This window comes from Macaca fascicularis, chromosome 12 (assembly GCF_037993035.2).
Source record: "Macaca fascicularis isolate 582-1 chromosome 12, T2T-MFA8v1.1".
Taxonomy (NCBI): Eukaryota; Metazoa; Chordata; class Mammalia; order Primates; family Cercopithecidae; genus Macaca; species Macaca fascicularis.
The window spans coordinates 132317533-132342563 of record NC_088386.1 but is presented as its reverse complement, the minus strand read 5'-3'; the positions used below and the strand labels follow the sequence as shown (position 1 = coordinate 132342563).

Sequence of the window (25031 nt, the reverse complement as noted above, 5' to 3'; positions counted from 1 at the left end):
CACCAAAGTAACTCCTGTGTAGAAAAAGAATCAAGTTCTGTTTGGACCCAGAGGGTGGCTCAGTGGCCCAGGGAGTAAGATGACAGTGTAGTGTCAGGAAGTATCCAGAAGTGGATGGGCTGCCTCGGGGGAGTGAGCTCACCATCATGGGAAACATTTAAGCAGTGGCCAAGGGAATGGCTCTCTAAGTCTGTCCCAGTCCCCAGGGCCCCTGGCTCTCAAAGCGTGTCCCAGGACTCCTGGGGGCCTTCAAAACCTGTTCAGGGGATCCAAAAGCCAAACTGCTTTCAAATGAATACCAAGACATTGCTTGCTATTTTTGCTTTCTTGACATTGGCACCAATGGTACAATAGTAGCAGGGCAGATCTGTTGACCCAGGAATCAAGCCACCAGCTCCAGCACAAAAGTCACTGTAGACTTCACTGCCATACACCGCCTTTAAAAATAATTTTATTTAATCTAGGCAATACCATTCAAGACATAGGCATAGGCAAAGATTTCATGTTGAAAACGCCAAAGGTAATTGCAACAAAAGCAAAAATTGACAAATGGGATCTAATTAAACTAAAGAGTTTCTGCACAGCAGAAGAGACTCATCAGAGTGAACAGACAACCTACAGAATGGGAGAAAAAATTTGCAATCTGTATATCTGACAAAGGACTAATATCCAGAGTCTGCAAGGAACTTAAACAAATATACCAAAAAAAAAAAAAAGAAACATTAAAAAGTGGGCAAAAGACATGAACAGACACTTTTCAAAAAAAAAAAAAATTCTTGTGACCAACAAATATATGAAAAAAGGCTCAACATCACTGATCATTAGAGAAATGCAAATCAAAATCACAATGAGATACCATCTCGCACCAGTCAGAATGGCAATTAAAGAGTCTGGAAACAACAGATGCTGGCAAGGTTGCAGAGAGAAGGGAATGTGGAAAGGAACTATGGAAGACAGTGTGATGATTCCTTAAAGATCTAGAGGCAGAAATACCATTTGACCTAGCAATCCCATTGCTGGGTACATAGCCAAAGGAGTAAAAATCATTCTGTTACACAGATACCTGCATGCATATGTTCATTGCAGCACCATTCACAATAGCAAATACATGGAATTAACTCAAATGCCCATTGGTAATAGACTGGATAAGGAAAATGTGGTACATATACACCATGGAATATTAAAGGAATGAGATCATGTCCTTTGCAGGGACATAGATGGAGCTGGAAGCCGTTATCCTCAGTAAGTTAATGCAGGAACAGAAAACCAAGCACTGCATGTTCTCACTTATATGTGGGAGCTGAACAGTGAGAACAGTGAGAACCCTGTGTCCCCCACAGACACATGAAGGGAAACGACACACATGGAGGGATCGACATAATTGGACACATGGGGAGGGCCTGTTGGGGCAGGCGTGTGGCGGGAGGGAGAGCATCAGGAAGAATAGCTAATGTACTCTGGGCTTAATACTAAGGTGATGGGTGGATCTGTGCAGCAAACCACCAAGGCACACATTTACCTACGTAACAAACCTGCACATCCTGCTCTTGTACTCCAGAACTTAAAATTATTATTTTTCCTTCAACTTTTATTTTATTTGACAATGTTCTTGAGGATGCAATAAAAAATAATATTATTCAGACTTGACCTTTGAAATACATAGCTTTTTAACATTCTACGTGACAAAATCAGCAGTGCTTATGAATCCCTTCTGCTGCACTCCAAAGCGTGAAGATTGTCTCCAAGAAGCACCTGTGAGGTGTTTCAGCCTGAGTTGAACCAGCCACTTCTTAATGGAATGTCATTTGTCCCTTGAGAAAACAACTGACAAACTCTGGACTTTGGGTTTTGGGGAGACTTTCCTCAAAAGTGAATCAGATGAACCTGAAGAAGAAGAAACCATCGACAATAGTTGTTGCCAATGGTAAAATTTGAGCTTTCCAGAAAAAAATTATGATTTTAGAAAATTTGTATTCACTCCTATGAGTTGGAGAGGTTCCCATCACTTAGACCTTCCATTATAAGATCTGTGGTATTATTAATGAATGCGATTTTCAATATAATGAAATGTATCAACTGCGGGAAGACCCACATAATTCTGCAAACCATTGTTTTCCAGTGACCAAGACCTGAGGACACAAAATCATGCATGGGTAAAAGGTCTATTCCAGGCACAAGACAGATCCACGGATTTTCATGTGACAGGGAGGGAGAAAGTTTGTTGATACGGGTTCAGATTCCACATCACAGCTAGCCTGTAGGAAGCTACTAGTTGTCTAGCTGTGGTGTAGTATCAAAGCAGAATATTCACAGTTAGCTAAAAGGGCTATTAAAATACTTCTTCTTGCTGTATGTACTCATCCATGTGAAGCCAGATTTTCTTCGTATATTTCAACCAAAACAAAAGATTTCCACAGACTGAGTGCAGAAACAGATATAAGCATCCAGGTAGTTGCCATTCAGCCAGACACAAAAGAGACATGAAAAGATACAAAGCTGTGACACTCTTCTCGCTACTCTTTTCTTTTAGTTTTGGAAAATATACTTATTATCCAGAAAGTGTTATTTATGTTAACATATAATGAGCTTACTTTATTTTTAAATTAACTAAAATATATATTTTATAAATTTCTAAGCTTTAATTATTTGTTTATTTTGGAGATAGGATCTAGTTCTGTCACCCAGTCTGGAGTGCAGCAGTGCAGTCATGGCTCACTGCAGCCTCAAACTCCTGGACTCAAGTGATCCTCCCACCTCAGCCTTCCAAAGTGTTGGGATTACAGGTGTGAAACACTGCACCCAGCCAGATTTAATATTTAACACAGTAAATTATCGATAGCTGTAACTTATCTAGCAAAAACTCTTTGGGATCCTCAAAAATTAATAAGAATATAAAGGGCTTCTAAGGCCAAAAGTTTGGGAACCAGTTTCTTAAGAGCCATTTTAAACATGGTGGTCACCTCTAAACCTCAGATTCTGTACTTCTGTGAATTAATAGAACTAACTTGGCAGGTAGTCTTACGTACAATAAATATAATTTTCATGTCAAAGTCAGTTTCTTTTAAGAATACTAACTACCTACCCCTTCTGAAATTCTCAACACTAAATTTCAAAGTCTGCTTTTTTAAAATGTGGTTATGGAAAAATAATACTATTTGGAACCCATAAAACATAGGGCCTCAGACTTAACTAAAACCTAAACCATGGGTGGGTATTTAACATGTTATTACTAACTGTGTAATTTCGACAACTCTGTCCTTCTGTTTAGTTTCAAAATCCTGTGTTTATTCTCAATTTTAAACAGGAAGAAATGATTTGTGCTTCTGTCTTCATTCTTAACTCAAACACAGAGCATCTCAACATTAAAAAAAAAAAGGAGGAAAAAAAGTACAAACCGTTTTAAAGAGAGATGTTTGCATCAGACTAACAATTCTCTAGAGGAAGGAAACCTGCTACTGAATGCCATCAGTACCTTCAGTTTCTTCAAGACACCATGCCCGGCCCTTGATTTACAGGGAACCGTCCACCCTTAATGACCATCACTCATTTAAATGAACATAAGCAAATAAATTAAATGGGATATATAACAGGAGAGGACTTCATTTCTATTTTAATTTGCTATTTTTTTTCTGCAGAAATTTAACCGGGACATTTCCTGACTACCCTGACATTGAAGAAGGAGGCTCAGCTATTATTTTTTCTAACAAGACCATACAACAGGTACAAATATGCTTGAGAAATGAAGTGTAAATGTATCAAATGGCATTTCTTTAAACTTTAAAATTAATGAGTTTATAGCCTTACTGGGTCTCGTTTATTTTCCTATACATATTTACATGGAAATACTTTTGGGTGTTCATGATTGTATATACTTTCATATTTATTCAAAGTGAGTTCTTTTTTTTCCCCCATCTTATCTTTGAAGGAGATGTGATGATGTGTGAAGGTCGTTTTCTTAGTAAATTCTGAGTAGGTTGGCTGCAGGAGCCCTTTATGTTCTGGTCCCAGCTTCCCTCTCCCTCTCATCTCCATGCCCCACCCCTCAGCAGGCCCTTGGCTCCAGCAGTCCACTCATCTGTGCTCCCGGCTCATGCCGCTGCTCCTTTGGGTGTGCCATGCTCTTCCTGAGTTCTGGGCGCCTTCCTGCTTAGCTCCTGCTCCCCTGTCAAGACCCAGCTCCTTGTCTTATTAATGTTTTTCGAGTGAAACACCTTTGATCGTCTCTGTAGATGCTTCAGTGACATTTGATGAAATTGACATTTAAAACTATTTTTTTTAATGTCTTCATAAACTAGGAATAGGAAAATTCTTCTTAGCTTCATAGTATTTAGCATAGAAACCAAGAGAAGATTTGCATTATACTCAATGACGAGGCATTAGAGGCATTGTCAAAGTGAAAATCAATAAGGACAATTTGTCTTATCTCCTGAGTAAAATTTTCCCCAACTGCCCACAACCTGGGTGACTAACCCTTCCTCTAAAGCCCTGTGCTATTAACATCACTCATTTGACGTTTACCCTACGCTACTTCACATGGACACCTTTCTTTTAATGCAGGGGGCCTTCAAACATACAGCATTTTATTTGAATTTCTATTAAGCTGGTTCACCATTTACAAGCTTGTATCATAACATTCATGTGCATGCTTTATCTCTTCCTTAGCCTGTCAACTTCTCCAGAGGAAGGACTTTTAATTTGCATATGTAAACATTCAACAAATGTTTGCTGAACAAAACAACAGAAGGCTTATCTTCTCCATGAGATTATAAACCTTCTGAGGGCAAGAGCCATATTTTAAGATTCTTTAAAATCATAGAAATGAGTGCATAGTAAGTGCTCAATATATATTTCGTTTTTCTTAATAATGATAATATTAATTTTACAGCCATGAGAACATAGTCTCTAATTTTTTAAATTAAATTAAAAATGTTTTCTTTTTTAAGGAAATAAAATTGTTAGGTTAAATCTGTTGAAAAAAATGTCAAAATCAAGAAAATAATAGTTGCTATCAGAACTATTAGTGAATATTTCCTTGGACATTCTAAAAAATGCCAGACAAATAAGAAAAAGGAAAGAAGTGATAAATATTTTAAAGTGAGAATTTTATCATTGTTTTAAGATCATGTAATTATCTCCCTAGGAAACCCAATACATTTAACAAGAAATTATATTGACAAATTATACAGAATTGAACAGAATTACACTGACAAAATCTCACTGAAGAAGATAAAAGAAGACTTGAATGATATACTGAACAATTATTTATCTGGATAAAAAGACTCAATAATATAAAGTATTATACGCACTTAATACTTTAATTATACACACAAAAGTATAAATACGCACTTTTTATTGTTCTATGAAGTTAATGCAATTCCAGTTAAAATCAAAACAAGTTTTTATTGACATAATTATTTTCAAGTATCTGAAGAATGAATGCACGGAAATATCCCAAAAGTTGTTTTTAAAACTGTAATAGGGAACTTTCCATATTGAAATAAAACAAATTATAAAGATATAAAGTAGCCAAAGTACCACAATGCTGGAAAATGAATAGACGGATAACAACAAAAATAACAGATAACATTTGTTGGACAAATATTCTGTGCCAAGTACCATGCAAGCACTTTATATAAGTCAACTTATTTAATTCTTCCAAACTACGAAGATAAAAAATTTGGCCAAATTAGTTGTGGAGCTGAGATTCAAACTCAAGGAATCTGACTTTAGAATAGTGTGCTCAGAAACTTAGTCGGGTATATGTATCAGAACTCAGTAGTATACTGATGACATTTCAGATAAATGGGGAAGGACAGACTAATAAATAATACTATTTAGTAATAACTGGCTCACCATTTGGCAAAATCAAGTAGAGCCTTCCTTATTATACAAACAAATTTCAGATGAATTAAATATTTACATGTAAAAATGTTAAGCCACAAATTACTTAAGAAATTGTTTGAACTGGAGAAAAGTTTCATAAGCATGGCACCCTAGGCAAACACCATGAAGAGACTCTGCCCATATACTTAACTACATAAAACTCAAATAGCAAAATGGCCAAAAAAAAATCACAAATGAAGTTCAAGTTATATGATAACTGAGGAAAACATTTGCAACATATGTGATAATGGGTATTTTTCATGTATAAATATTTCTCAGAAAATAATAACAAAAATTGGAATATCCCAATAAAAAAGAAGGCAAAGAATCTGAACAGGAATTTAACATAAGAAAACATTTTAAAACTCCCTGACAAATAAATGTATAAAGTAATGTTGCCATATCTCTTTTCACCTATAGGACTGGTAAAAATTTTAAGTCATTGTAATGACTGGAGTTGGTATGCATGTGGGAAAAAGTCACTCTCATACATTGCTACTGGATATGTAAATTAGCATGACATTTTTAAGGAACGTGGATCAAATGAATATCAAAACTTTTCATGTGTATGTGCTTTGGCTCATAAATGCTCTTTGAGGAATTTATACTAAAGAAATAAGAGAAGTTGTCGTAAGTCAGAGGTCAACATCCTTTTTTTGTAAAGGGACAAATAGTAAATATTTTAGGTTGTGGCACATACATTCTCTCCTGGCACTACTCAACTCTGCCAATATGGCATTGATATGCTTAGTCTCTGTGTCCCCACCCAAATCTCATCTCAAATCCCCATATGTCAAGGGAGAGACCTGATGGGGGTGGTTCCCCCAGACTGTTCTTGTGATCGTGAGTTCTCACAAATCTGATGGTTTTATAAGGGGCACTTCCCCCTTTGTGCTCTCTCTCTCTCTCTGTCTCCTGCCAACACGTAAGACATGCTTGCTTCCCCTTCTGCCATGATTGCAAGTTTCCTGATGCCTCCCCAGCCATGCGGAACTGTGAGTCAATTAAACCCCTTTTCTTTATAAATTACCCAGTCTCAGGCAGTTCTTTATAGCAATGTGAGAATGGACTAATACAGGCATCAGAGAAGCCATAGACAACATGTAAATGATGGGCATGGCTGTGTTCCAGTCACACTTCATTTCAAAAATGGGCAGGCGGCCGGCCAGAGCTGGCCCATGCACCATAATTTGCTGACCCCTGCCATGGATGCTGTTCACGTCTGCCTTGTTTATTGCATTGACAAAGAAGAAAACAGCCTGATGTTCTTTAACAGGGAATTCGTTAAGTAACATAAAGTTCTCTGCAGCAGTAAAAACCAGGCTGTCGCTCAGGGTTTCAGGACTTCAAGGGACCGACCCTGCTGTCGGCCTCCCTTTGTCCCTGTGCTCCCCTCCAAGAGCCCTCAGAGTTAAGCACACAGGAATTGCTCTTCCTTCACTTCTCCATCGGAAACCAACCTCCGCTCCCAAAGGCTGCCTCAGCCCTCCACAGGACTCCTCCCTCCTCCACTGAATTCCATGAGCACTAAATATTGACCCTATTATTTGGCAGTTTGTCAAGCCCTGCCTTGAGTGATTGTCATTTTGATTTGGAGTTGTTTCACTTTTTTTATGTGTTTAGGTGTTGTCCCGCCAGCTAAATTGCCAGGCACAATTTGTGTCTTGGAAGTCCATGGCAAACATCCAGACACATTTTATGTTCAGTTAGAAAGGTAGCGATTATAGGATTAAGAATGTTGGTAGAACATCTAAATTGCCATGAGAAACATTAAAAACTACTAGTCAAAAGAAAATTGAGAATGTCTGGTTAACACATTGAGAGAGAACAGAGGAGACCACAAAGCAGCTTAGCCTTGAAAGACAGATGATTGAAGAGTCAGAACGGCGTGGTGATTACAAATCACAGTTCCGCCACACACTAGACCTGCAACCTTAGGCAAGCTTCATCCCCACACCCGCCGATTCAGTTTTCTCATCTGTAAGTGGAGGTTACTGGCAACACCTACCTCCCTGCACTGAGGTAATAATTAAATGAGACAATACATGTGAGATACTTAGAACAGAGCTTGGCACGTTGAAACCCTTCAGAAAATCATCACAGTTGTTACTAATGTTAATAGTAGCAGTAATAGTAGCCATTGTAGCCATAGTATGAAGAGAGAGTAGACCAAGCATTATTATTATAACAGTGTATGTACCAGGTGAAATATATAGTAATAAAACACAAAAATAATACAAATACTTTTTTTGAATGAGCATAACATTGATACAAAACCCAAAAAGAAAAAATGGAACAACAAAAAAAGACACAGATCTGTCTGCGTTATAAGTATTAACACAAACATTTTAACTAAAGTATTAGCACACTAAAACCAGCACCACATTAAACTAGTAAAACACCACAAGTGGTGATTATTCCAGGATGCAAGAATGGTTTGGGTTAAGGATGTCTGTGAATGCACTGCCTTGTATTAAAAAGTCCAAAAGGGAAAACCATAAGTTCCTCACTGTGGAGGTTGCAAGGGCATTTTACAAATTTAACATCCATTCTTGATATTTAAAAATAGAACTCTACAAAATTGGAATAGATGGATACTTGTTGAACATTATAAAATATTTCTTAGTTCAAAACCAAGTGTCATGCTTAACGAAATTCACTAGAAACATTTCCACTTATGAGTGTCAGGAAAAATTCAAGAATAGCCATCATCACTACTATTATTTAACATGGTCCCATAGGAGCTACTAAACAATATATCCCCTTTCTAGTGTTCTAAAGGGGAACGGAAGAGGCAAATGATCACCTTTTGCACATATGTTCAATATTTAGAAAAGCATTGAATAACTAAAGAGCAAAAAAGCAAAGAGAATAAACTAAAAACTACTTTAAATATGAGAAGCAAGATGGGGTGATTACAAAATTAATATGCAGAAAGCAATCGCTATTGTGCATACAAACAGTAGCTAGCTAGAAAATATAATGTAAGAGACCATTTACAACACCAACAGTGCAAAGATAAAATGCCCAGGAATAAGCTTAATGATAAATGTACACTCTACCTGAAGAAAAGCTTACAACACTCCTGAGGGATGCGAAGAAATGGAAAAGCATATCGTGCTCTTAGGTAGGAATGCTCAACACCATACATACCTTGACTCCTAAACATCATCTATAAACATAATATGATCCAAATAAAAATACCAATAGCATTATATTGGGGCATTGGCGGGGAGGACGCAGGGAGGATGACCAAACTAAACTTTAAGTAGAAAGCAAATAACCGAGAATAACCAGTGGAATTTGGAAAATGAAGCATAATGAGGAGGAACTAGCTTTGCCAGGTATGAAAACATATTCTTAGGAGCCCACTGGCACAGACAAAAGGCTGAAAAGGCACATCAATTGAAAAGAACGGAAAATCAAGAAATAGACCCAAATACATATGGAAATTTATAATAAAGACAGCATCTCAAATGTGAAAGGAAAAAAAGGAAATAAATGGTATAAGAAGAGCCAGGTGGTCATCTAAGAAAAAAGAAAATTAAATCCCTAACTCTTTATACTTTACTTTGGAATGATTCCAAGTGGATCAAACACTTACGTATAAAACAAAACAAAAACACAAAAGGACTAGAAGAAGCTAAGAAAGAAATATGTCATAACCTTAGAATGGGAAAGATCCTTCTAACTATGGTGCAAACCCAGGAATCATAGCAGAAAAAAATTGATAAATTCAACTACACACACAAAATTGTTTTAATCCTACATGGAAAAAATGACCCCAAGTAAGGGAAATGACAGATGACACCCTGAGAGAATTTTTTGTGATAAGTATCACAGACAAGAGACCTTTCTTCTAATATGTAAGGAACTCCTACAGCTCTATAAGAAAAGATTAATAACCCAATACAAAAATCAGCAAAAGGATGTGAATAGACAGTTCTCAGAAAGAGAAAACTCAAATGAATTCGAAACATAATAAAAGATGTTCAACATATGAAAAGATGAACAACCTCACACATGTAAGAGAAATGCAAATTAAAACTACACTGACAGATGAAATTGATCAATTGAATCTCAACAAAATGCAAAACTTTTGCACTTCAAGAGATACCATTAAGAAAATGAAAATACAAGTAACAGACTGGGAGAAGATATTTGCAGAATACCTACCTGCTAAAGAACTTACAGCCAGAAAATACAAAGTACTCTTACACCTCAATAAGAAGACAGTTCAATCAAAACACAGGCAAAAGACTTGAACAGACAATTCACAAAGGAAGATATCTGGATGGCTAGTAAGAACATGAAAAGATGTTCAACGTTATTAGTCATTAGGGTAATGAAAATGTGGATGAAGATGTGGAGAAAAGGGAACCCTCATACATTGCTAGTGGGAATATAAAATGTTGCCACTTTGGAAAACATCATGCCAATTTCTTAAAAGTAAAATATAAATTTACCAAAGGACCTAGCAATTCTTCTCTTAGGACTCTAGCCAAAAGAAATGAAAACATATATCCACACAAAAACATTTGTAGATGAATGTTCATAGCAGCATTACTCATAATTGCCAAAAATTTGAAACAACTTAAATGCATATCAACTGGGGAATATGGTAAAATATGGTATATCCATACAACTTAATATTATTTGGCAATTAAAAAGGAACGCACATCTGATACATGCTACAACGTGAATGAACTTAAAGCATTATGCCATATTAAAACATTATGCAATGTGAATGAAGCCAGACACGATGGACTATATATTTTATGATTCCATTTATATGAAATGTCTAGAAAAAGGAAACCTGTAGATACAGAAAGTAGATTAGTGCTTGCTTGGTGAGATACTTTTGTTGTGTCCCCACCCAAATCTCATCTTGAATTGTAGTTCCCGTAATGCCCATTTGTTTTGGGTTGGACCTGTTAGGAGGTAATTGAATCATGTAGGCAGTTACCGTCATGCTGTTCTCGTGATAGCGAATGACTTCTCACAAGATTTGATGGCTCTATAAGGGGCTTTTCCCCCTTTGCTCGACACTTCTCTTTCCTCTTGCCATGTGAAGAAGGACCTGTTTGCTTCCCCTTCCACCATGATTGTGAGTTTCCTGAGGCCTTCCCAGCCATGTGGAACTGTGAGTCAAGTAAACCTCTTTACTTCATAAATTACTCAGTGTTGGGTATTTCTTCACACCAGCATGAGAATGGACTAATACACCTGGGAAGGGGAGAGAAAAGGGATTAGCAATTAATGGAAATGAGAGAATCTTATTGGGGTGATAGAATGTTCTAAAACTGATTTATGGTAGTGGAACACAACTTGATATACTTGCTAAAAAATTATTGAATTGCACACTTGAAATGAGTGCGTATATGATATGCTTCAATAAAATTATATTTTGAGAAAAGAAAACAGGCACCAGGCCAAATTTGACCCTGAGGCCAAAAAAATGATGGCTGACTTAATAGGCAGTAAAGTGTACTTTTAACTTTGGAAGATTTTGCTCAAGTTGATGAACAAGAGCAAAATAAATTCAATACTGGCTTCTCAAAAAAAACGAAAGCAACTACATTTCTACCCATGTAACTGGCAAACAAGATGCACCATGACAACGAGCATATGGGGAAACAGGCCCTCTCCTACACTGCTGGCAGAAGGGTAAATTGACACAACCCGTGGTGGGAAGTTTAACAGTATTACAAATGTGCGTACACTTGATCCAGCATTTCTACTTTAAGGAATTTATCCTGCAGATATGTTCACCACCTGCAAAATGATATTTGCATGCATTTATTCATGGCAACAATGTTAGTAGTAGCAGATTACTATTAGAAATAACAGCAGATTACTGTTAGAAATAATCTTAATCTTGTTTGGTAGGGGAATGACCAAATAAATTGTTACAATACACCTTTAAAAAATGAACCGTGAAGCTCTGTATGTATCACTAAGGAAAGATGGCCAAGATATATTATTAGGTGACAAATGCAGAACAAGAACAGTATAATAATATGCTAACATTTGTATAAAACGACAAGTTGATGTTTGTAATGTGCATTTGTGTGTGTACATGTGTACATCTGTGTGCACTTGGAAGATTTTGCTATAACTGAAGAGTGCAGGTAAAATAAATTTTGTATTGGTTTAAAAAAGAGACAACTTCAATGACATATTACTTTTCACCTATACAATTGGCAAACATAACACAACAATACCAGTGTGCTCTGTGTGTGTATTATATGTATATTTGCATATATGTGTATAAAGTGTCTTTAGAAGCATATCCGAAGTATTTGGGTTGATTTTTTAGCAAATGTATTATGATCAGCCACACACTGGAAGTCACCACAAACCCCAGTGTCCTGCTTAGCCCAGGACTCCTGTAGACTTCTGCTGAGGAACTCAACAGCCCTCAAGACCACCACACAACCACCTGCAGCTTTCACCACAGAGGACCCCTCAGGGTTGGTTATCATGAACCCCCCAACAGCATATTCTGCAGAAGTTCCTACAGTTTTCACAGCTGAGGAAACCAGCTGCCTGCACAGAAGCAGTGGACCTCCCTCAGTTTTCACCACTGAGGACACTGCGTTTCTTTTCACCTTCACAATCTCCAGGTGCCTGAGTCTCCCGTCCCCCGCTGGAGCCACCCAGAGCAACATGACTGCTCCTGCCACAGTGACCCCAGCCCAGCGACCCACCCAAGTGGCCCTCATGTTCCCTAGGTGCCTAAGTCACCACATCTCCTTGAAATCACCCCAGATACTGCCTCCACAGGTTCTCTGGGCCAGGGACCCAGAGCAGCTACTGCATGTATGCTAGAAAACAACCTTGGAGCCCCCTACCACAGACTCCAACCTCACCACTGCATGCACTCAAGACTAGCTCCTGTAGCCAGACTATTGCAGTAGCTGCTAGCCTGGCCCCCCCAACTAGGTGAGCATAACCAGTTGGCCATGCCCTCCAGCTCCTATCCCCACACTATGCTTGTTCCCAAAGCTGGTCCCTGTAGCTACATGTGCATGCATCACTCCAGCTCAGCCTGAAGTTGGCCATGCACGCAGATGGTGTTGCTGGTCTGCAGCTGGCCTCTGTAATTATGCATATGCCCCACTGCTACATGTGCACCTGCAGCTGGCCCCAGCCACAAAGGACTAAGCAGGTGCCAACATCACAGACTCCAGCTGCCTGAAATGGCAAGACTGAATGCTCCCCCAGATTTGGAGTCACCACATGCCCCAACACTTGGTACCTCACAACACTAGACCCAGTGCTACAGTGCCCCCGGCATGCCTCTGTCCCTCAACCCTGCTGCCCACGGGTGAAGGTCTTTCCTTACCAAAGCCAGTCTATAAAGTCTGGAAGAGGTGACTACTTCTCGAAATTTGCAGACTCATTTATAAGACTACATGAAGAATCAGGGAAACATGATACCACTAACAGAACACAATAAACTTTCGCTAACTGACCCTAAAGAATTGGAGATCCATGAATTACATGACAGAGAATTCAAAATAAGTATTCTAAAGAAGCTCAGCAAATTACAAGACAATACAAATAAACTATTTAATGAAATCAGGAAAATAATACCAGAACAAAATGAAAGAAGGATCTACAAGACAATCAGAAAGTAATAAACAAAGTGGCAGCAATAAGTTCTTCCTGTCAATAATTATCTCAACTATAAATGAAGTAAATTCTCCAATCAAAAGACATAGCATGGCTGAATGGATTTTTAAAAAATTATTCAACTATATGCTGCATACAAGAGATTCACTTTACTTTTAAGGACACACATAGAATGAAGGCGAAGGGATAGAAAAAGATATTCCATATAAACTAAATCCAAAAGAAAGCAGGGGTAACTATAATTATGTCAGACAAAATATACTTTAAGTCAAAAACTGTAAAAAGGGCAAGTAAGATCATTATATAATTATAAAGAGATCAGTTCATCAGTAGAATGTAACAATTGCAAATGTATGTGTACCAAACATCAGAGCATATAAATATGAAAAGCAAACATTAATAGATCTGAAGGGAGAGAGAGATTACAATACAATAATAGTAGGGAATTTCAATACCTCACTTTCAACAATGAACAGATCATTCAAACATAAAATTAATAAGGAAACAATGAACTTGAACTACACTTTAGACCAAATGGACCTAATAGACATATACAGAACATTTGATCCGATAGCAGCAGAATATACATTCCTTTCAAATGCTCATAGAACATTCCCCAGGACAAATCATATATTCAGCCACAAAACAAGCCTTAACAAATTTAGGAAGATCAAAATCATATCAAGTATATCTTTTCAGACTGCAATGGTGTGAAACCAGAAACAATAAAAGGAAAAATCTTTGAAATTTAACAGATAGAAATTAACAACATGCTCCTAAAACAACCAACGGATCAAAGAAGAAATTTAAAGGCAAATTTTAAAATATCTTGAAACCAATAAAAATGGAAACACAGCATACTAAAACCTATGAGATGCAACAAAAGCAGTACTAAGAGGAAAATTTCTAGCAATAAATGCCTACACCATAAAAGAAGAAAGACCTCAAACAACCTAACATTATGCCTCAAGGAACTAGAAAAAGAAAAACAAACTATTATTAAGTACAAAATTAGCAGAGGAAAGAAATAAAGATTAGAACAAAAATAAATGAAATGGAGCCCCAAAAAAACAACAGAAAAGGTAAACTAAGAGTTGGTTTTGTGAAAGATAAAATTGACAGACTGTTAACTAGACTAGGAAAGAAAAGAGTCAGACAAATAAAATTAAAAATGAAGGAGGAGACATTACAACTGATGCCATAGAAATACAAAAGATCGTGAGACTACTATGAACAATTATATACCAGCAAATTCATTAGCCTAGAAGAAATGGATAAATTCTTATACAACAACAGGACTAATCATAAAAAAAAATAGAAAATCATAGTGAGTAGAGAAACTGAATCAGTAGTCAAAACCCTTCCAACAAAGAAAGGCCCAGGATAAAATGGCTTCTTGTGTGAATTCTACCAAACATGTAAAGAACTAATACCAATGCTTCTTAAATTCTTCCCAAAAATTGAAGAGAAATAAATACTTCCAAATTCATTTATAAGGCCAGCATAAACCTGATACCAAAACCAGACAAGACACTGAAAGAAAAGTATAAGCCAATATTCATGATGAACATAGATGCAGAAACCCTCAACAAAATACTAGCAAGCCAAATTCAAGAGCACATTAAAAGAATCATTCACCATGATCAAACAGGATTTATCCTTGGGATCCAAGAGTGGTTCAACCTATCCACATCAATCAGTGTAATATACCACATTAACAGAATGAGAGATACAAATCATATGATCATTTTAATAGATGCAGAGAAAGTATTTGACAACATTCAGAACTCTTTCATGATAAAAAAAAAACTCAACAAATTATGCAGAGAAGGAACTTAACACAATAAAGACTATGAAAACCCCACAGCTAAAATCATACTCAATAGTGAAAAATCTGAGTTTTTCCTCTAAGAGCTGGACAAGATAAAGATGCCCACTCTTGCCACTTTTATTCAACCTAGTACAGAAGTCCAGCCAGAGCAATTAGGCAAGAATAAGAAATAGAAGGCATCCAGATAGGAAGGGAAGAAGTGAAATTGCCTGTTTTTGATCTTGTATGTAGAAAAATCCAGAGGCCAGGCGTGGTGGCTCACGCCTGTAATCCCAACAGTTTGGGAGGCTGAAGTGGGAGGATCACTTAGCACAGGTTTTCGAGAATAGCCTGGGCAACAAAGCAAGACCCTGTCTGTATTAAATTTTTAAATTTTTTTATAAAGAAAAAAGAAAACCCCAGAGACTCCACTAAGAATACTATTAGAACTGACAAACAAATTTAGTAAAGTTTCAAGATACAAAGTCAACATACAGAAGATCAGTAGCATTTCCATACACTAACAGTGAACTTTCTGAAAAAGAAATCAAGAAAACAATCCCATTTATGGTAACTTTTTTTAATTTAGGTATAAATTTAACCAAGGAGTTGAAGAGTCTGTATATTGAAACCTGCAAAACATTGATGAAATAATTTTAAGAGGACACAAATAAACAGAAAGATATCCTGTACTCATGAATTAGAAGAATTACTGTTGTAAAAATGAGCATATTACCCAAAGTGATCTATAGATTCAATGTAATCACTATCAAAATTTCAGTGACACTTTTTCATAGAAATAGAAAAAAAAATTCAAAAATTTATATGGAACCACAAAACACCTCAAATATCCAGTTAATCTTGGGCTAAAAGAACAAAGCTAGAGACATCACACTTCCTGATTTCCAAATATATGACAAAGCTACAGAAAGCAAAACAGCGTGATACTGGCATAAAAACAGACATAAAGATCAATGGAACAGAAGAGAGAGCCCAGAAATAAACCCACACACTACAGCAAATTGATTTTCAACAAAGGTGTCAAGAACACACAATGGAAGAAAGATAAGTCTCTTTGATAAATGGTGTGAGAAAACTGGATATCCACATGCAGAACAAGGAAATTGAACCCTTATCTCTCACCATATACACAAATCAACTCAAAATGAGTGAAAGCCATGAATAAAAGACCAGAAACTATAAAACTACTGTAAGAAAACATAGGGGAAATCTCCATGACATTGATCTGGGCAGTGATTTTCTGGATATGACCCCTAAAGCACAGGCAAAAAAAGTAAAAGTAGACAAATGGCATTGCACCAAACTAAAAAACTTCTGCACAGCAAGGAAACGAAAGAGAAGAGTCAACCTATGAATTGGGAGAAAATATTTGCAAACCATACATCTGAAAGGCGTTAATATCCAAAGTATATAAAGAATTTAAAGACTGCTATGGCAAGAAAACAACCTAATTTAAAATTGGACAAAGGACGTGAATAGACATTTCTCAAAAGAAGACATACAAATGGTCAACATGTATATGGAAAAATGCTCAACGCAACAGACATACGCTAATTAAACAATGAGAGATTACTTCACACTTGTTAGGATGGCTGTTATCAAAAAGACAGAAGATAACAAATGTTGGCAAGGATGTGAGAGAAGGGACCCTTGTACACTGTTGGTGGGAATGTAAATTAACACAGGCCATTATGGAAAACAGCATGGAAGTTCCTCAAAAAATGAAAAATAGAACTACCATATGATCCAGCAATCCCACTACTGAGTATGTATCCAAAGGAAATGAAATCAGTGCGTCAAAGAGGTGTCTGCACTTCCATGTTCATTGCAGCATCGCTCACAATAACCAAGATACGGAAGCAACCTCAGTGTTCTTCAGTGGATGAATGGATAAACATAATGTATTGTATGTACCCAGTGGAACACTATACAGCTTTAAAAAAGAAGGAAATTTCTGTCATTTGTGACAACATGCATGAACCTGGAGGACATTATGCTAAGTGAAATAAGCCAGGCACAGAAAGACAAATACTGCATGATCTCACTTATAAATAAAATCTAAAAAAAAAATTTAACTTACAGAAGCAGAGAGTAGAATAATGATTAACAAGGTTGGGAGGGGAAGATCAGGGAATGGAGACATGCTGGTCAAAGGGTACAGAGTTTCCATTACACAGGAGGAAAAAGTTCTGGAGATGTATTGTCTAGCATGATGACTATAATTAACAATATTATTTTGTATATTTTTTAATTGCTAAGAGAATATATTGTAAATGTTCTCATCACACAAAAAAATGCTAAGAATGTAAGGTGATGGACATGGTAGTTAGCTTGACTTAATCATTCCACGATGTGTACATATATCAAAACGTCATGTTGTATACTGTAAATATATTAATTTTTTGTCAATTATGCCTTAATAAAAATAAAAAGAGAAAGTGGATCTTCTTGGCTGGGTAATAGTATGGGGAGGAAGCCTTTCACTGTATATTATGTATTTATGTATAATTACTCTTTCGTAACTTTTGAATTGTGAACCATGAAAGTGTAATACTCAAAAATTTAAACTAATAAACTTTAAAAGGAGAGAGATGAAATAAACCGTATAATTGGTAAGACTTTAAAAGGCGTAACTGATAAGGCCACAGTAAAATGTATACTCCACAAATAAGGATTTCATCTTTTTTTCAGCTGCTCATATTTTATATATCAGACTTTTTTTTTTAAGTCTTTACATTTCTGAAAGTTTTGCAGTTTCTAAGGTCCAAACGATGTCTGTGTTCCAAGTGCTCCAGTGCAATGAAGAACTGGGCAGCCACACCTTGATTCTGTGAGTCGAGATGAACCTTTGTCTGTTTTGTTTTGTTTTGTTTTGTTTTGTTTTGTTTTGTTTTGTTTCATTTTTTGAGGCAGGATCTCACTCTGTCGCCCAGGCTGGAGGGCAGTGGCTGGATCATAGCTCACTGCAGCCTCTACCTCCCAGGCTCAGGCAATCCTCCCACCTCAGCCTCCCAGATAGCTGGGAGTACAGGTGTGCACCACCACGCCTGGCTAATGTTTTGTATTTTTTTGTAGATATGGGGTTTCATCATGTTGCCCGGGCTGGGAAAAGATCATTTTTGCATGGCCAAATATGTGCACAACACATGCTTCACCTCTCTCTTTTTTCCACACTAGGATAAAACAATATTAGCCCTTGTCTCCCCACCCCCAATTTTTTAATTGCTCCATCTTCAAAGGCAACTGCTGTACTTAATTTGGAGTAGGTCATTCCCTTACATTCCTTTGTACTTGGACTACATGTGTATGTACCTGAAACTGGAGTATGGATTGTTGGTTTCACTCTGTGCATTTTGTACGATGGAGTAAGTTGACATGTATTTTTATGCATCGTGCCTCTTTTCTCCCTGCGTTATGAAATTCACTCTGGTTAGTGCCACCTGAATCCCAGCTCAGCTACTCACTAGCTGTGTGTCCCTGGCTGGGATACTGCACTCTGTGTGTCCCAGTTCTCTCATCCATAAAACGGGGCAACAACAGCAATCCCCGTGCGTCTGGTGTAGCAGCGGAGTCTGTCTCCGGGAGACTTCCAGGAGCTTGCCCGGCGGATCCTAAGTGCTGTGTATGGAGATGCTGGCTCCATTTTAGAGCTGAGGAAACTGAGTCTCAGAGAGCTTATGCAGCTTGTCTTGGCCACGTGACGAGTGATGAGCAAAGCCCCGGGGGCCAAACAGGAAGCGTGTCCTGTCATTGTCACCGCTCTCTATGGCAGTGAGTGAGTGCTCAGTGAACACTGTTGTATTGAACTGAATTACATGTTTTTTTTTAAAACAAATGTATAATAGTTCTGCAGTGGTGCTAATCCTGTGTGAACTGGATGCTTTTTAACAAATATTTTATAATTTAGGAGGATAAAAGGTCTTTTGTCACTGTAGGGAATATAAATTAAATCACTGGTGAAAGAAACCAACTCATGAAAATGGAAGTTATTGCAAGAGTGGCTGTTGCCATCAGAGCCTGGCAGGAAACAGTGGCATCCTCCCCCTGGATTTTGATGAGTTGTGGGCAGGGCTGGCACATCCAGCTGTTGCTGAGACGTTGAGGAAGCTGTGACCTCCCCTAGAGTTTGTGGAACCTCCAAGAGCTGGAGCGGGTGGAATTAGGGAAGGAATTGGGCTCAGAAATGTCCAGACTCTCTCTCCATCTATACTGAGGTTGCTGCCCCCTACTCACGAATCCAGCTAAGGGTAGATGGCAGGCAGAACCCCCACCATACCCCACAAGGGGTCGGCCTGCAGGGTCCAGGGCCAGGCAGAGAGGAGATACTGACCAGCACAAATACTTCCTTCCAGACAGGAAAAACAGTCCTCCTCTCGATAGGGATCTGTGAAAATGCTATGATTATTTTGGTTTTCACTAGGTTATTGAGGATATCATTGCAAACCAAGAAGAAGAAGAAAAAAACGAAAAGAAGAAAAAGAAGAAAAAGGAAAAACAACCTAAGAAAACCAAAAGACAAAAGAAAGGAACCAAGGAAAAAAATAAGGTAAAATATTTGTATAAATTTTAGAAATTTGATTTCATTTTCTTTTTAGTGACTTTTTTGCTTTGGGTCAATGAGATATTTCCAAATCTGTTGGGATTGCAGCCGTTTGTTTCCTGGAGAAACCATGTTATCTACCAACAGGTTTTCAATTTTTAAATATTGATCAGCAATCCATTGCCACATTTTCTATAACTTGTAAGTATCAATTAGGATCAATCGTGGTTTCAACACTCAGATACCTCACATGTTGACTCACATATGTGATAGCTTTAAGTTTTCCTTCCTCAAAATAAATTATCCCACTTTTCTTTCCTCAGTGGTAGAGAGAAGTAAAAATACTTAACAAACCAAGTAAATACTGGAAAGTCAAAATAATCATACTAATTTAACCAAAATGTGTTCATTCACATTTATCATCTAGCACTGATATCTGGATATATTTTAACAGAAGTATTTGTTACTAAAGGAAATCAGAGTTCACACAGTGTCATATTGGGCCCGTCCTTGCCTCGTGTAGGGGGTTTGGAAGTGGAGGTGGGATGAACTTGCCAATAACTGGGGGGATCTTCATGGTGAAGCCTGCAGGAGAAGTGCACTCTCAGGGCTCATGTGTTCTCAGCATAAACTCTTTCTATGGGAAACGGATCTCAGGCTTGAAGATGGTCTCATCCTAAAACATTACTGTTTGAAGTAGACTATATTGCAGTCAGATACCACTTCACGGCTGACCAAAATCCAATCGGAATCAGCTTGAAGAGTGGATCCTTAAAGACATTTATGCAGCCAAGAAACATATGAAAAGAAGCTCATTATCACTGGTCATTAGAGAAATGCAAATCAAAACCACAATGCGATACTATCTCACACCAATTAGAATGGTGATTATTAAAAAGTCTGGAAACAACAGATGCTGGCAAGGCTGTGGAGAAATAGGAACACTTTTACACTGTTGGTGAGAGTATAAATTAGTTCAACCATTGTGGAAGACAATATGGCGATTCCTCAAGGACCTAGAACCAGAAATACCATTTGACCCAGCAATCCCATTACTGGGTATATACCCAAAGGATTATAAATCATTCTATAAAGACACATGCACATGTATGTTTATTGCAGCACTATTCACAATAGCAAGACTTGGAACGAACCCAAATGCCCATCAATGATAGACTGGATAAAGAAATGTGGCACATATACACCATGGAATACTATGCAGCCATAAAGTGAATGAGTTCATGTGCTTTGCAGGGACATGGATGAAGCTGAAAACTATCATCCTCAGCAAACTAACACAGGAACAGAAAACCAAACACTGCATATTCTCACTCATAAGTGGGAGCTGAACAACGAGAACACATGGGCACAGAGAGGGGAACATCACACACCGGGGCCTGTTGGGGAGTAGGGGGCAATGGGAGGGAGAGCATTAGGACAAATATGTAATGCACTCAAGGCTTTAAACCTAGATGATGGGTTGATAGGTGCAACAACCTATGTGACAAGCCTGCACGTTCTGCACATGTATCCCAGAACTTAATATTTAAAAAAAAAAAAAAATCATGATCCCGCTGTTACTCCAATCTGCATCAGCTCTCCAGAGTGGATCGGTAGAGGTTATGTGACCCAGCTCTGGCTCAGACAGCCACAGTCATGCTCCTCATGTTCCAAGGATGGTTCTGACCAGCACGCAGACTCGCGAACTTCTGCGTGGGAGGAGCAGCTCCAAGGGTCTGGCAGACCGTGTCTGGGAACCCTGGTGCCAGGTCACAGTGGGAGAGAAAAGGGACAGCCTGTGCAGTCAAGTAGGACGAGCTACCTGAGTCAGAAGTTACAAGCAAGGGAGAAAGGGTAATGGTAAACATAAAATCACAGCACCCAAGTCTGGCATAAACTCACAGTGTAGGCAATGGTAACAAAAGCCAACATTTTGGCCAGGCATAGTTGCTCACACCTGTAATCCCAGCACTTTGGGAGGCCAAGGCAGGCGGATCACCTGAGGTCAGGAGTTCGAGACCAGCCTGGCCTACATGGTGAAACCCCATCTCTACTAAAAATACATACCTGTAATCCCAGCACTTTGGGAGGCCAAGTCGGGTAGATCACCTGAGGTCAGGAGTTCAAGACCAGCTTGACCAACATGGTGAAACCCCATCTCTACAAAAATACAAAAATTAGCCAGGCGTGGTGGCAGGTGCCTGTAATCCCAGCTACTCAGGAGGCTGAGGCAGGAGAATCGCTTGAACCTAGGAGGCAGAGGTTGCAGTGAGCCAATAAAGTGCCACCGCACTCCAGCCTGAGTGATAGAGTAAGACTTTCTCTCAAAATATATATATATAAATTTAAAAGTAAATAAATAAATAAAAGCCAACCATGTGTTCAAAGCGCTGGGCATGACTGCGGCTGGCCGGCTGAAGGCAGTCGTTCATTTCACATGCTTGGCTCCTGCACTGTGACCCACAGTGGATCTTCCATCTGCCTCCATTTGTCTTCATCCCTTTCTTTAACCACGTTCCACTGATGTTCACTGAATGAACAAAAGAAAAGAGACCCCTTACTGCTCATTTGGGGCCCAACCCAATTCACTGGCAGTAGACGCTGAGTTGGGCCCCTCGGATACCCCTTTCGGGACCAAGGCACTCAAGCACCTGGCTCCCCACATGCCAGTGCTGACACTCACAGCTGAATCCCACCCCAGGAATTGCTACAGTCTAAGGGTGCCACTGCAAGCAAGGTTACACCCCTTCTGGGGCAGCCTGCATCCAAGGATAGTCACGTGATAGTACCAAAACCCAGCCCCTCTCCTTGCCTGGACAACTCCGAGGGTTCTCCCAGCTTCTGCTGTTCCCTCTGGGATCAGCTGACAGCTCTCTTGCAATTGCATCACAACTTAGCTTCTCCCTCTGCCCAGGGCTGCTTCCCTCCCTCTCTTCTTTCTGGCTGGTGTTCCCAGTAGACCACCTACATCCATCTCCATCTGAGTGTTTCCAGGGAACCCGATCTGGGAGACCGCCTAGGGCCCTATTGTTCTGTCTGTACCCCAGAAGTTCTAGCTTGTTCTGGAAAAAAAATAAAAGCCCCCTGAATACAGTTAATTTTAAAAATCATACACTTACTCTACAAGATAATTTTGAAGAAGTGCCTAAGAATAAAGAGAATTGGAAGCATTCCAATTTTATTCTAAGAATCTCTTCCTCTAAATATGCACGAGGGAGTTTTATACTTGCAAATTAAAAATTTGCTGTTAGTGAAGCTTGTTCCGTATAAATCTGAAATTACCAGCTACACAATCTGGTCTTTGTTGGGTGAAAGTATTTTATTAACTAGCTATTAAAGAGTCACTTAACGATGAACAGTTTTGAACAAAAAGCAAAGTTTGAGAACATCAGCATTTATGAAATGCTTGCAAATGAAGGGGAAACGCCTTCAGAATCAGAAATGAAATTTTTCATGAAAAATGCAGGTCTGCATAGTGACAATGTGATTATTAAAAGAAGAAAGGGTCAGCTCTAATAAACATTGATATATTTAAGTTACGCTGCTATACTTCTTAGAGATCACATTACCTTTTCCAGAGACTTTTTAAAAGTCTTACTCTGGTGTCAACCCCAGAGAACCTCAAACCATTCCTGAGACCAGTTATTCAAATCCTTTTGTGAGAATGGACATTTTGACCTAGAGCAAAAGGCACTCTAATTCCTCGTGGTTAGAGGGCACGGGAGAAGACAGAGGAAAGCAGTTCTGTCTCACATGTCTGGATGCTGGCTTATCCCAGCCCTCGCAGGGCCCAGCTGCATGATTGTTCTTTCAGTATTTTGATAAGACCACATATCAATTGCCAGTTCTAGATGCATAATCAGAAAACTTGGAAAAGACCTTATATTTAAAAACTGGTAGGATTATCTGAATATTTCAACTGACCTCTTTAAATGGAAAATAAGTTATTTTCTAAATATCACACAGGTAGAGAGCTAAAAGCTTTGCAAGTCCATGAGATAGTTACAAATTAACATAAATATGAAAAAATCTATAAGTGCAAAAAAGTCATGAGAGCTGCCGAACGTTTCGGTTGAATTTCACAATGAATCAGTGTTTCTGTGTGAATTTCCGATTTAATGCAGGGCTAGTGGAGTGGGAAAGAGCAGGGCTGTCATGGTGGATCTCTGTAATTGTACACAAGACCATTTTAGAATAAAACATCTTGTCATTAGTAATCTTGCATGCATTTGATCTTTTCATCAAGAAACTTGGTGAAACAGTTTAATGTTTAAAAGATGAATGTTTTCATTTCCTCATTTGGATCCATCGGAGCCCCTCCATACTGAGATGCTGAAAGACGGAAGAAAACACAACAGTCTGGGATGTTCGTCTTCAGCTCGGGGCTAGTGGAAGAGAAAACACAAAAGCACAGTAGTCCTGCCCAGTGGCTCGCACCTGTAATCCCAGCACTTTGGGAGGCTTGGTCAGGAGGATCACTTGAGGCCAGGGGTTGGCACCCAGCCTGGGCAACACAATGAGACCCCATCTGTACTGAAAACAAAAAAAGCAGCACAATAAATACATTCAAATATCAGGTTCTAAAAATTAGTCTCTCATTCACAGGCAAGAAAATGAATCTCTGGGTAAACTTCACACCTTCCACAAGTATTAATTCAAAATGGGTCATGGACTTAAACATAAAACTATGAAGCTTTGAGATTAAAAACATAGGAAAAACATCCTCAGAATCTAGAGCGAGGCAAAGAGGTCTTAGACTGGACACCAAAAGCAGGATCCATAAAAGGAAAAATTTATAAATTGGGCCACATCAAAATCAGAAACTGTTGCTTTGTGAAAGACCCAGTGAAGAGGATGAAAAAAAAAAGCTATAGATGGGAGAAAATATTTGCAAACTATCTATCTGACAAAGGATTAGCACGTAGAATATATACAGAACTCTCAAAAAAAAAAAAGTCTTTCTTTTGAGTCCTCAGTTTTAAATCCAAATTGTTGTGGACTGCAGTTAAGGACTGCTCTGTGGAAAGCGCTTTAACAGAAGACAATGCTAGTGCCAGGAGGAGGACGTTTTCTGCAAACTGATAGCAGTCCTGCAAAAGTGCCTTCAATACCAAAGTAATCGCCTTTGTCTCACAGTTG

At 38.4% G+C, this 25031-nt stretch overlaps 1 protein-coding gene across 8 annotated transcripts in view; it reads left to right on the top strand.

The window, feature by feature from the left end:
• The window catches only part of DRC11 (dynein regulatory complex subunit 11), a 165968-nt gene that overhangs the window by 62260 nt on the left and 78677 nt on the right, over positions 1 to 25031 (top strand). For all 8 annotated transcript variants that reach the window (XM_045367968.3, XM_045367966.3, XM_045367967.3 and 5 more), the window contains 2 exons: positions 3636 to 3720; positions 19773 to 19898. In XM_045367968.3, the coding sequence (XP_045223903.2) occupies positions 3636 to 3720; positions 19773 to 19898 (211 nt within the window). The remainder of the gene's footprint in view (positions 1 to 3635; positions 3721 to 19772; positions 19899 to 25031) is intronic.